Source organism: Stenella coeruleoalba (genome assembly GCF_951394435.1).
Source record: "Stenella coeruleoalba genome assembly, chromosome: 1".
Lineage (NCBI taxonomy): Eukaryota > Metazoa > Chordata > Mammalia > Artiodactyla > Delphinidae > Stenella > Stenella coeruleoalba.
Window position 1 is genome coordinate 138282573 of NC_137169.1, and position 13549 is coordinate 138296121.

General features: G+C 35.7%; 1 protein-coding gene across 1 annotated transcript in view; it reads right to left on the reverse strand.

The window, feature by feature from the left end:
- The window catches only part of USH2A (usherin), a 785755-nt gene that overhangs the window by 548556 nt on the left and 223650 nt on the right, over positions 1 to 13549 (reverse strand). Inside the window, exon 21 of the mRNA XM_079900731.1 lies at positions 11161 to 11326. Coding sequence (XP_079756857.1) covers positions 11161 to 11326 — 166 coding nt within the window. The remainder of the gene's footprint in view (positions 1 to 11160; positions 11327 to 13549) is intronic.

The window sequence follows — 13549 nt, forward strand, 5'->3', positions numbered from 1 at the left end:
AGTGAGCCAATAAATACTATTTGTACCTACAAATGGTAATGTTTAAACGTATTTTGATTTGATGAAACATATGATCCTTTCATTTATGACTGAAACATACTGAAGAGTAGAAAATCTGCATCTGACTCCTATGGGATTACTTAACACAATTAGATTGAAATGGGTAAACAAAGATTTTACTGCATTTTATTTACATAAAACATCTCTTCATTTACATGAAAGTTTCTGGAAACTCCACCAGAAAACCAGAAGCACAAACCATGAAACTAATGACCAATTAACTTAAAATCAATTACTGTATTAATATAATACAAGACCTTATAGAATTTAACTGGACTGTCAAACTTGCTTAATATTTGATCTCACAGGACCAAATCTAGAGAAAATATTAGAGGATTTGGCAAAGTCGGTGACTAGAATGCAGGAAGCCTTGATCTTCTAAGCCAGTAGCTCTATCAAGACTTCCTTTTGGGGGAACTGGTAAATGAGAGCAAATAAATGTAATCTCATGCAGATCAGGAGACTGGATTTAAAGGGATCTGAGGTAGTGATGATACCCTTTTATCCTCTAAGTATTATGAACATTTTATCTTATCAGACTGGCTAAGAATCTGTTGCCACAATGCTACACAGTGAGAAAATATCAAGTGCATCAGTAACAGTGTAGCTAATCTTCCTTGGCTATTCAGATGAGAAGTGACCCATAGTTTAAATACAGCACTTTCAGAGGATAAGGGAAGAAAGAGCAAGGAACGAGCAAGGGATTCTTCTAGAATACTAACCATTGCAGAATAAATGATGCCTCTTGGACTGCAGATTTTTTTTAATACTTGGCAAACATATCTTTGGGATGGATTTTCATGGAAAATATACAGAGCCAAACTAACCTGAACACCTTTCATAAAGCTTACTGGCTAAAATAAATACGTATCTTTTGAAAATAAGTCCCAAGAGATTACGATTGTTCAGTTCTCAAGTACGTATTGGAAATTTACATTATACTAGAAATTTCAGTAAGGGCCTAAAAATACATTTTAAAAATAGTTTAGTCAGGTAGCAGGACATAGAAATACAAAAATGATAAAGTCCAACCACCAATATCAGCTTTTAGCCTACTTGACTTGACCACTGGGCAACATTTTATACTGGTGACTGTTACGTAATTCATGAAAATTTCCTAGATTCTCAGGCAGTTTCTTCACCTACATATCTGGCTAATCCTTCTTGGTTGTCTTGTATTATCCATCCCTGAATGCCTTTCATCCCCCCACCCCCACCCCGAGGTGTATCCTTGACCCTGAGTCTTTTAATCCATTCTCATGGCTCCAATTTCCATCCACATGCAGGTGACTTCTTTCTTTCTTTCTTTTTTTAAATAATTTTAAAATTTTAATTTTTTTAACATCTTTATTGGAGTATAATTGCTTTACAATGTTGTGTTAGTTTCTTCTTTTTAAGTTAAGAATCTCTGGTTGCATATTCAGACTCAAGCTCCCTTGAACAAAGGAAGGAAGTTATTATCCAGAGATAATGGTACATTCTAAATTCAAGTCTAGGAACACAGCCCAGACTAGGGAAAGTCCTTGGATACAGAGGGAGTGGGAAGGCCTTCAGGAATTTCTCTCTCTGCTGCTTTCTGTTCATATGCCTTAATTCTCTCTCTCATTTCCCCCTACCCCTGCAGCAGTACACCTCTATCTGCTTCTCAATTAATTTATATGTTTCAACTAATTTGCACATTTTATTCAAGAGATAAGAGAGGCTAATTGGTTATCTCTGAATTTCAATTCCAAATTCCTGTGAGACCTGGATCAGTCCTGCTCTGGTCAGACATTCATTCTTGTCCTAACTGTAACCAGTGGAGCAAGGGTCCATGGTCCAAAGAATGTGACTTCAAAGAATATGACCTCAGACTTCTTTTTAAGGTTAATTCTTTTTTTTTTTTTACTTTAACTGATGTTAGAATTTATTTATTTATTTTAGCTTTTTGTTTCATGTTGGAATATAGTTGATTAACAGTGTTGTGTTAGTTTCAGGTGTACAGCAAAGTGATTCATTTGTACACATACACATATCCATTCTCTTTCAAATTCTTTTCCCATTTAGGCTGTTACATAATTTTGAGCAGAGATCCTTGTGCTACATAGTAGGTCCCTGCTGGTTATCCATTCTAAATATAGTAGTGTGTACATGTCAATCCCAAACTCCCTAACTATCCCTCCTCCCACCCTTCACCCCTGGTAACCATAAGTTCGTTCTCTAAGTCTGTGAGTCTCTGTTTTATCAATAAGTTCATTTGTATCATTTTTTTAGCTCCTGCCTATAAGTGATAAATATGGTAGTTCTCTTTCTCTGTCTGACTTACTTCACTTAGTATAACGACCTCTAGGTCCATCTGTGTTGCTGCAAATGGCATTTCATTCTTTTTAATGGCTGAGTAATATTCCATTGTGTATATATACACCACATCTTCTTTATCCATTCATCTGTCCATAGACATTTAGGTTGTTTCCATGTCTTGGCTACTGTAAACAGTGCTAGTTAATTCCTATTCCAGTATTTGAAGATTTTCAGTTGTTGCTGCTGATTGTTTGGTTTTGGCTATCACACGCTATTGGGCAGAAAACAATAGCAGTATATAATAATGGTTAAGGATAGTCAAACGGCTATGGGTTCTATTCCCATAAGGCTTGTGAGAGCAGGAAACAAGTCTACTGGATTCCAGCTATGTCCTCAGAGTCCAGTAGAGTGTCTCATGCGTAACAGACATTAACAACAGCGGCAGCAAGAACAAAGCAAGTGGAGAAATTAATCACTTTGGAAAACAACTAACACACTGCTAGTATCCTTGCCTGGGATGTGATGTTTAAAAAGCTTCCATTTCTTACATGTGGTTTAGAAGAGTATTCCTAACTGTACTGTCTTACACAGTCCCACAAAATGGAGATACTGTTGCATATTAGACACAAGGAAGAAAAGAAACTTCAAAATAGGTTACTCGCTGAAAGTTTTTAATGAGGCATTAACAGCTCTGTAAATTAAAGTTCTAATTTGCAGTTTTATGGAGTAAACAAGGAGAGAACAGCATCAGATGTAGGCTGTTGTTGCTGCCTCCTCTCAACACATCTTAAGGGAGTGTCAAATTGATTTTGCAATCCTTGATTATATTTCTCTAATTTTTTTTGGACTACTGAATTTATCAGTATGCAGAAACAATCAGTTTTCAGCAAACTATTTTTCTCAGTTAAACTTAATAACAGAGCATATTAACTCCAATTATATGAGCTATGAAAAATATATTATAGAGGTGCAACAGCATCACAGCAAGAATTGGTCAACTGAGTATGCAAATGTGTATTTCATATTTTAACTGATTAAATTCTTTCCTGTGAAAAAAATACCTGAACAATAGACAAACTACAGCTCTCTGTGTTATAAAAGTTTCTGTCCTAATGTGAATGAGTTCCAAAGAAACCCTATTCTGTAGAGAAAAAAAAAATGTTATTTTGTTGACATTATAGATTCTTGCTGTTAACATAGTTTAACATAGTTTAATAAATCTCATTTTTCCTATGCTCTATAATATGTAGTGGATACCAATTTATTTCAGGTAAAATTGAGCTTAAATCTAAAGTATATACATTGCTTAAGTCTCTACCTAAAGGAGTTCAGGACCAGTAAATTAAATAATAGACAAATTGATTGATTTTTCTCTACATAAAGCCATTTTTCCATCACAATGTAGATCAATGGTTTTCATGCTAGAATGTTGCAAGAATCACCTGGAGAACTTTTTCTTTTATCCATCTTATTGAGGTATAATTTACATGCAATAAACTGCATCCACTTAAAGGGTACAGTTCAATAAGTTATGAGAAAATCAAAAACACAATGAGATATCATCTCATACCTGTCAGAATGGCTTTCATCAAAAAAAAAAAAAAACCCACAAATAAGAAATGCAGCCACAGCAGAAAACAATATGGAGGATTGGCAAAAAAACTAAAAATAGAGTTACCACATGACCCAGCAATTCCACTCCTCGGTACACATCCAAAAAAAAAAAGAAATATACACACACCCCAATGTTGACAGCAGCATTATTTATAATTGCCAAGATATGGAAGCAACCTAAGTGCCCATCAACAGGTGAACGGTTAAAGAAGATGTGATATATATATATACACACACACACACACACATATATACACATATATACATATACACACATACACACACACACACACACAATGGAAAACTACTCAGCCGTTAAAAAGCATGAAATTTTGCCATTTGCAGCAACATGGATGGACCTGAAGGGCATTATGCTAAGTGAACTAAGTAACACAAAGATAAGTACTGTATGCTATCACTTATATGTGGAATCTAAAAAATACAACGAACTAGTGAATATAACAAAAAAGAAGCAGACTCACAGGTACAGAGAACAAACTAGTGGTTACCCATGGGGAGAGGGAAGGGGGAGCGGCAATATAGGAAAACAAAGTTATAAGGAATGTATACCTCTGAAGCCCCATTATGAGTACTACAGAGCACTTCCATCATCCCCTCTTCCTCAGCCCCAGGCCATCACTGACCTCTTTTGTCACTATAGATTAATAATTTAAAAAACTTTTTATGTCAATGGAATTATAATTAAGTAGTCTTCTGCTTTCTTTATTCAGCATATCAATTGAGGTTTGATCCATATTGTTGTTCATATCAGTAGTTTATCCCTTTCCATTGTTGAGTAGTGTCCCACTGTATGGATATACCACTGTTTGTTTATCCATTCATCTATGGATGGATATTGTGTTGTTTCCAGTTTTTGACCATACTGAATATAGGTGCTATGAATACTTATGTGCATACTTTTTGTGTGGACAAATTATTTCATTTCTCTTAGACAAATACCCCTGAGATGCAGAGCTGATTCTTATAGTAAGTATCTGTTTAACAGAGTACATATGGAGATCTTGTCAAAATGCAACTTTCCAGCTATTTCTCCAGATATGTGGTGGGAATCAGAGTTTGCTGCTTTCTTTCAACCGCTTATCCAGGCTAATTCTTACAAAGACAGGTTTTCTAACATTTTGTGAGACATTGTGTAGGCAAAACCAATAGATGACTGAATAAAATGGTCACTTTTAAAGAGGCAATCTATAAAAAAAAAATACATACATATAATCTTAGTAAAAATATCTATTTAATTTAGGAAACCCAGTGGTCTTATAAAGATGACAAAATTAAGATCAAAAACCTTAACGTGGTGGTCTTCAAGTGCAAGATTTGGCCTCTTCTTGTATTTCAACTTCAGCAAGCACCATTCCTGATTTCTGTGCTCTGGCTTTATGGAATTCTTCCAGTTTTGCTTGTTGGTTCATGTTTGCTTATTTATATATCATGTCATCTCTCACATCAAGGCACTTATACATGCTACTTTCTCTACCTGAACTGCCATACTTCCTATTTTTTGCCTAGCTAACTCAAATTACATTTTTCAGATTATAAAACTCTTCCTCTGAGAGGTCTTCATGAATCCTCTAGACTGGGTTGAATCCTCCTACTATCCATTACAACAGTTTTCTACATCTTATTTTCAGACTTATGGAAATCTTTTTTTTTTTTGTAACTTTTCAAATTGAGGTATAACATAACAATAAAGTACACAAATTATCAGGGTATACTTTGATGGACATACACAAAGTAAATCCACATGCATTAACACTTTTCAGACTAAAGCAGAGACTAATTCCAGATTCTCAGAAGGCTCTGTTTTGCTTTCTTTCACTTATTATCCCATCTCTGCCTTCCATCATCACTGATTCATTTTCCTGTTCTTGAAATTTATATAAGTGGATTATTAGACTTTTTTTGTTTCTAGCTTCCTTTGCTCAGTAATAGGTCATGAAATTTATCCATATTACTATTGTGAGAATGGTTGGTTCATTTTTTTTTTTTTTTTTTTTTTTTTTTTGCAGTACGCGGGCCTCTCACTGTTGTGGCCTCTCCCGCTGTGGAGCACAGGCTCCGGACGTACAGGCTCAGCGGCCATGGCTCACAGGCCTAGCTTCTCCGCAGCATGTGGGATCTTCCCCGACCGGGGCATGAACCCGTGTCCCCTGCACCGGCAGGCGGACTCTCAACCACTGCGCCACCAGGGAAGCCCAGTTGGTTCATTTTTATAGCTATACATAGTTCGTTGAATTAATACATTACAATTTGTTGTCTATTTTTGATGGAAATTTGGGTTGTTAACAGTTTTTGATTATCAAGAATATAAAGTTCCTAAGAACAACCTTGCACATGATTTTTGGTACACATATATATGCATTAATTTTGGATATCTATGTGGCAGTATATCATTAGCCTTTTTGTTTATGCTTGTGCCAATGCTATACTACCTTACCTACTGTAGCTTTACAGCTAGTTTTGATATGTCATAGTGTAAATCCTCCAGCTTTGTCCTTCTTCAGTATAGCCTTGGCTACTCTAAGTCCTGTCCTTTTCCATATAAATTTTAAAGTTAGCTTGTCAATTTTCACCAAAATCCTGAGATTATGACTGGAACTACATGGATTATACAGATAAAGTTAGAAAGACTTGTTAATGATATTAAATCTTCAAATCCATGAACATGAATATCTCTTCATTTATTTAGGTCTTCTCTAATTTCTCACAGTAATACTTTGTAGTTTTCAGTGTAGAGGTCTTGTATTTTATTTTATTTTTTTTTACTAGATTTGTTTCTAAATCTTCTATGCATTTTGGTGATATTATAAGTGCTACTTAATTTTTTTTTCCTTTTCCACTTGCTTTTTGCTATTCAATAGAAACATTTGATTTAGGCATATTGATCTTTACCCAACATCTTTGCTAAATTCACTTATTAAATTGGATAGCTTATATATTATTTTGATTCTTCTATATATATAATCATCACATCTGCAAATAAAGACAGTTTACTTCTTCTTTGACATTCTTAATGTATTTATTTTTTTGCTACATTGCTCTGCTAGTACTTCCAATACAATGTTGAATACAAGTGGTGATAGTGGACTTCTTCATCCTATTCCTGACATCTGGGAGAAAACAGTCAACATTTTGCTATCAGTAGTCTTTTATAAAAATATATTTACCAGGATATTTCATTCTTAGTTTGCTGAGAATTTTATCAAATATATTTATTGAATCCATAGGGATAATCTAGGAGGGTTCATCTTTATTAGGTTAATGTGGTAAATTACAGAGATATTTTGGCCTTACTTTCTTCATTATTTTTTTCATTTTTTATTTCATTAATTTTTGCTTTTATTTGTATTACTTCCTTCTTTCAAGTTTGGAGGGTTTTATTTGCTTTTTTTTTTTCTGGTTTCTCCTTGAGTTAGAAGCTTAGATACTTGATTTCTAACTCTTCCTTTTTTTTTTTTCCTAATATATGCGTTCAGACGTTCATAGCTTAAGATTACCATTTACTCCTACAGGGATGGAATTGAAATTCTATCTACTTAGATCCTAATTTAGCTATTATTTTAATTCTAGAACTCCTGTTCTAATACATTCCAATTCTCTGTTTAAATTCTGCATCTTTTCATTTATTTTATTCACAATTTTAATCACAGTTATTTTAAAGTCTGTGTCTGGATATTATATATATATATATTTCCAATATGTCTAGATTACTTGAAGATCTATATTTTTGTATTTATTAGATCCTATTTTTTGGTATTTCTGGTAATTTTGGATTGAATAGCAAACATCAGGTATTAAAAAAAATGTAGATTCTTGTTGATGTTACCTTCTTGCAGCAAATATTTAAATTATTCTGGCAGACAGACTTTTACTCCACCAGCAGTTGAGATGGGTTGAGGATTTACTTCCTGCTTTGGGATGACCGCACTATTCCTCATTTGCTCTCACTGCTAGAGTTTCAGCTGAATGCCTGCCATATTTACCAGGGCCCCTCCTCCTTGGGCCCTGAACTCTAATTTTTTTTTTTTTTTTTTTTTTTTTTGCGGTACGCGGGCTTCTCACTGTTGTGGCCTCTCCCATTGCGGAGCACAGGTTCCGGACGCGCAGGCCCAGCAGCCATGGCTCAAGGGCCCAGCCTCTCCACGGCATGTGGGATCTTCCCAGACCGGGGCACGAACCCGCGTCCCCTGCAGCGGCAGGCGGACTCTCAACCATTGTGCCACCAGGGAAGCCCTGAACTCTTATTTTTTTTGCCTTTCAAGCCATGTTTCCCCTCTGCCCCTAACACTGCAATATAGGAATTAAGAAATAAAACAGAAGGAAAATGCAAAGATAAATAAAAAGCTCACACAAATGGTTTTTCTTATTTCTGTGATCTTGATCCCACCAGGCCTGGCACTCCTAGTTACACAGTAATGTCTTTAAAGTACCATATTTTTAAGAAATTTTTATCCAACTTTTAATTTTTTCTCAGCAGGAGGATTTTTTGAAATACTTCACAGCTGGAGTCAGAAATCACTTGTAATTATTTAATTACATGTTTGATGCCTGATTTCATTGCAAGCTTTCAAGCTCCCTAAGGTTAGGGACTGTGTCTGCTTTACTCAATACCCTTTCTAAAACACCAATCATAGCACCTGGCAAATGGGGTGCAATTGAGAAACATTCACAGTACACCCACTAAACGACTGAGTCCCTCCATTTAAAGGCAGAAGTAGAAAGCAGAGCCAAAAGGTTTGAAAAAAATTTGCAGAAAATAGAAGGGGAAGCCTGTTGAGAAATATTTAGTTTCTTTGTATGTTTAAAAAGATATAATAACACTACTGTTTAGGGACACATAGGTTGAGGGTTAAGAAAGGGCTCTTGTTTTGAAAATTATTGATAATCTTGAAGGAAGCATTTACAGGAAAGAAGTGGGCAGAAAAAAATGTAGATTGAGGAGTGATTGGTAGATGAGAAAACCTGTAACCATTGGGAAAGTCTTCTTTTTTAAGAGGACTAATGATGAGGAAAAGATACAAAATAGAGTTAGATTTATAAGCACATGTTGAAATGTAAAGGTAGCCACTAGAAATGCAGAAATGAGAGGCAGAACATCTAAGCCTCTAGACAGAGAAGAAAGGCAACTAAAAAAAACCAAACAAACAAAGGTCAGAACTTCATAGACTGAATAAAATAAAGTGAATGATCAGAGGGATATGAGGTAGAGAGAGGTTATAAAAGAATATCATCAAGATTTATGTGGTTTAGGCATATAAAATACATGAATGAATGGAACAGCACATAATTCAAAATCCCGAATTTTAAAATGTCAGCCATAAATGCATATATAATAATGACCATTATGATATTGTGTGCTAATTCCTGCATTGAAACTTTACAATAATCCATTTTAGAGATGAAGAAACTGAGCTGGAGAGCGGGGAAGTGACTCATGCAAAGTTAAACACCAGCACGTAGAGGAGCCAGATTTTCAACTTGGGGAGTCTGACTCCAAAACCTGCACTCTACCACTGCCATTGCTGTCTTCCTTCTGAACTAGAATGTCGACGTCAATACCTCCATTGCCCTTGAAATAGAATTCAATCAATTTGATGCTGTTAATCCATCCATAGCATTGATCACTGCTGTTTATAAAGCACTTTCAAGATTAAAAATGTTTTTTATTGTACTATATATGTTTATTATGACTGTCATCCTAAACCTATCGCAATAAGCCCTAATGATATGTATAGGTAAAAGTGTCAAAATATTCATTAACCTCAAAATTTAATAAGCCTAAGGAGATCCTGTGTCTAAGACACGTGCAACATCTTGTTTCCAGCAATACCATGTGACAGCTGCAGTGGGACAGAAAACGGCTCTAGCTATAATAATCGACAGAGAAGTAACTTCACCAGCAACTAAGGGTCATTAATAAGAATTTTTTTGTCTCTAATACTATATAGCTTAAAACATACTTTCTTATACATCTGAGGCCAATAGAGACTAAACAAATTGAGTTATCACTCTAAACTGTCAATACTTCCAAAAAGGTAGCTCTCAACATTTTGTGACGTATTCTAACGCATCGCAAATCTCATCATTAAGTAATTCTCATAGCTAAGCAATCTTTCTTATGGATTTTTCATTTTCTACCTAACTAACTCCTTTAGTGAATTCTTTATTCAACATTTATTGAACATCTAGTACGGATCCTATGATGTGCAAGGCACAAATTTATAACTGAAGAAAACAGTCATAACTTCAGCCTTTTGGGGATATAGATAAGTGAACAAGCAATTGTAACGGCATGTGATAAAGGTTAAAACAGAGATTCTTGGTTTCTGTGGTAGTAAGTTAGAGAGGTTCCTAATCTAGGTTTGGCATGGAGTCGGGAGAGGTTGTTGGGAGGCTATTTAAAGGAATAGCTCAGTTGACACTTCATTGATGAGTAGGAATTAGCCAGGTAACAGGAAAAAGAAGCACTTGCAAGTAAAGGGAGGCATTTCAGGGAAAGGCATCAATATCTTCAAAGACCTGGACATTCAAAAGAGTGGGGTAGATTCAAGCAGCTGGGACCGGAAGATGGCTGTAGAGCTGGAGAGTAACACAGGAGGTATATGAAGAGGTGAGGCTGAACGGTAAGCAGGGAAGCAGAAGAGACTTCATGCAGGGCATCTTTATGAGAAACTTTTGAAAGGTTTTTAGCAACATGATAAGAAATATTAGTAGTTAAAAAATAGCCTGTAAAAGAGTGAAACTTTTGATTTAGAGACCCACACATAGACCTGGACAAGGAAGTAGCTATAGGACTAGTGGATATTTCCAAGACATGTATCAGAGGCATAATGGCTAGCGGAGGACCAATTGATGGAATGTGAGGAAGAGAGTGAGAAGTGGTATTCAGGGACATCTCCCAGGTTTCTGTCTCAGGCACCCAGTTATATTCACTTTGGTAAACACAGTGGTAAACACAGAAGAAGGAACGTATCAGGGGAAGGGGTGGATGTGAAGAGATGCAGAAGCCAAGAAAGAGGCATCTACAGTTTTTTTCCGTTTTCTGCCTCGTTGGCTGGAAGGACCATTAAATTATTCATTCTCATGAACTTCCCATAAGTCCTTATCTTTCCTTTATGAAATTCTCCTAGGGCCCATTTTATTTGTGGGGATGACATGGCCACCGCTGCCAGAGATGACTTAAATGACCCGAATGATTAAGCAGGCGTTTCTTCCCGCTTCAGCCTCCTCCTGCACCTCTTCAGAGGTCAAAGAACCTCCAAACTGAGACTGGGCCTCAGTCAAGGGTATGTACGTAACTGAGTTTCCTTTCTTGAAACTCCAAACCAGCCTGAGGGCGATGTTTGTGAGCTTCCTACAACGTACACACCTTAAATAAGGTCTTCATAATATTTCTCGAAATTTCCCCACTCCAAAGGAACTCTTAGTGCATGATCTCATAAAACATTTCTTCAGGCCACTAGAATTCGGTTTTGAAAGATCCAGAATTTTGACAATGATATTATTGGAATCCTTTCTATCTGACTGGAAATGAAGTTAATCTTTTTTTTTCCCCAAACATTTTAACGTAAAATTACATATGTGTATTTTTTTTCAAATTTCTTAAATTGATGTATAGTTGATTTACAATGTTGGGTTAATTTCTGTTGTATAACAAAGTGATTCAGTTACACATATACACACATTCTTTTTTATATTCTTTTCCATTATGGTTTATCACAGGATACTGAATATAGTTCCCTGTGCTGTACAGTAGGACCTTGTTGTTTATCCATCCTACCTATAATAGTTTGTATCTGCTGATCCCAAACTCCCAATCCTTCCCTCCCCCACTCCCCTCTCCCTTGGCAACCACAAGTCTGTTGTCTATGTCTGCGAGTCTGTTTCTGTTTCGTAGATAAGTTCATTTGTGTTATACTTTAGATTCTGCACGTAAGTGATATCATACCGTATTTGTCTTTCTCTTTCTGACTTTGAAGTTAATCACAATACTTCTTTATGGGTGTTATATTTAACCTAACTGATATAAAATAATTGTAACTATAGATCTTTAAATATTTTAATTATTTTTTCCCAAGAAAATATATACAAAATTTTTCACTTTATTCAATCAAAAAGCAATCAGCTCATAGGTGCTAGTTTCACTATCACTGCTGACCATTATGATTCTTTTTCTGCTCGAAGTTCCTCTTTCTACTCATTTAAATTGGATGAAAGGAGAACTAAAATTAGTCTTTTTTTTGATGCAGAATGTCATGAAGAGACAGAAACATTTTTCTTTCGCAACAAAGCCTTAAATAAGATTCCAAAATGGCCAATGTATTGTAAGAAAAAGACACTGGGCAATTTAAGTACCGTAGGTAAATTTGAGAATACTAGGAAACCCAGGGACAGGGTGGAAAGCCTGTGTTTGACAGTATGGCACGAGTGTGTGAGAACACACGTACAGTTGTATAGCAGGCAACAATACATCTTTTTTTGGTAATAAAAGAGATGGGGAAAGCAGGTGCTTTAAGCTGGTTAAAAGAGTGTTAGCAGCTAACAACAGTTTGTTTCAAGGAAAAGATTATTCTATTGTATTGGCATGGTCAATGTTGGGGTGACTTTCTGGCCACCTAAGGCTCTGTTGAGCAGAAAAGATGCTATTTCAAGATACTTTCACTTATCAAGCATTACCACCTACTTTGTTGTGTTGGTTTCTCTCATTTATTTTATCTGAGCTCCTTTCTACTTATCTTTAGGCTTCCTGGCATTAGGGCGGAAGAAAAATGTATCATTAATGATGAAATTATGTTAATATTTTTTTTTTAGAACTAGACTTTAGACCAGGGATAGGCAAGCTACCAGTCTGTTGCCCATTTTTGCAAATAAAGTTTTATCGGAACCTGGTTACCCTTATTTTTTTACATATTGTCTATGGATGCTTTCATGCTACCATGACAGAGCTAAGTAGTTGTGACAGAGATCTCTTGGCCCATAAAGTCAGAAATACTGTTTGGACCTTTAAAGGAGAATTTTGTAACCCCTGCTCTAGATTGACTTTGTGAGAAGTTTACAAAAAGGAAAGGGTTCTTCATGCAAAGGCAAATTTGCAATTGCATTCATTTTGACCACCTGAGCAATATCAAAGCCCCCAAAAGGTCTAAAACTTTTGGTGAGACAAAAATCCCTGTGTTGAAATGATTATTTTGTGCAATCTGAGATAAAATTCCAAAGTGAAACAACTTACTTCCAAACCAACCCGACCATTAACTTTCCAAACACAAGGCAACATTACAGAAATGTGCTTCAAAATTAGTCACCTTAAAGATGCAAGGTTAAAACAAATGCAGCCCTTGTAAATTGGCCTTTCTGATGAAGTTGATGAATGGGGAAAAAGCACGGTCCTCTGCCACCCTTCAGTGTCATCTGAAAGCATTTCCTAAGAACTTACTTGGACCTCTCTACTGAAGGTAATAAAAACTAAGCAATTTTAATATTCACTTCTGAATATCTCTAGTTATCATAGGTTAGTCTGACTTCTGTTATTCTAAGAAGATATGTATTTGGATCCTTGTCTCTCTCAGTCCATAAAGGT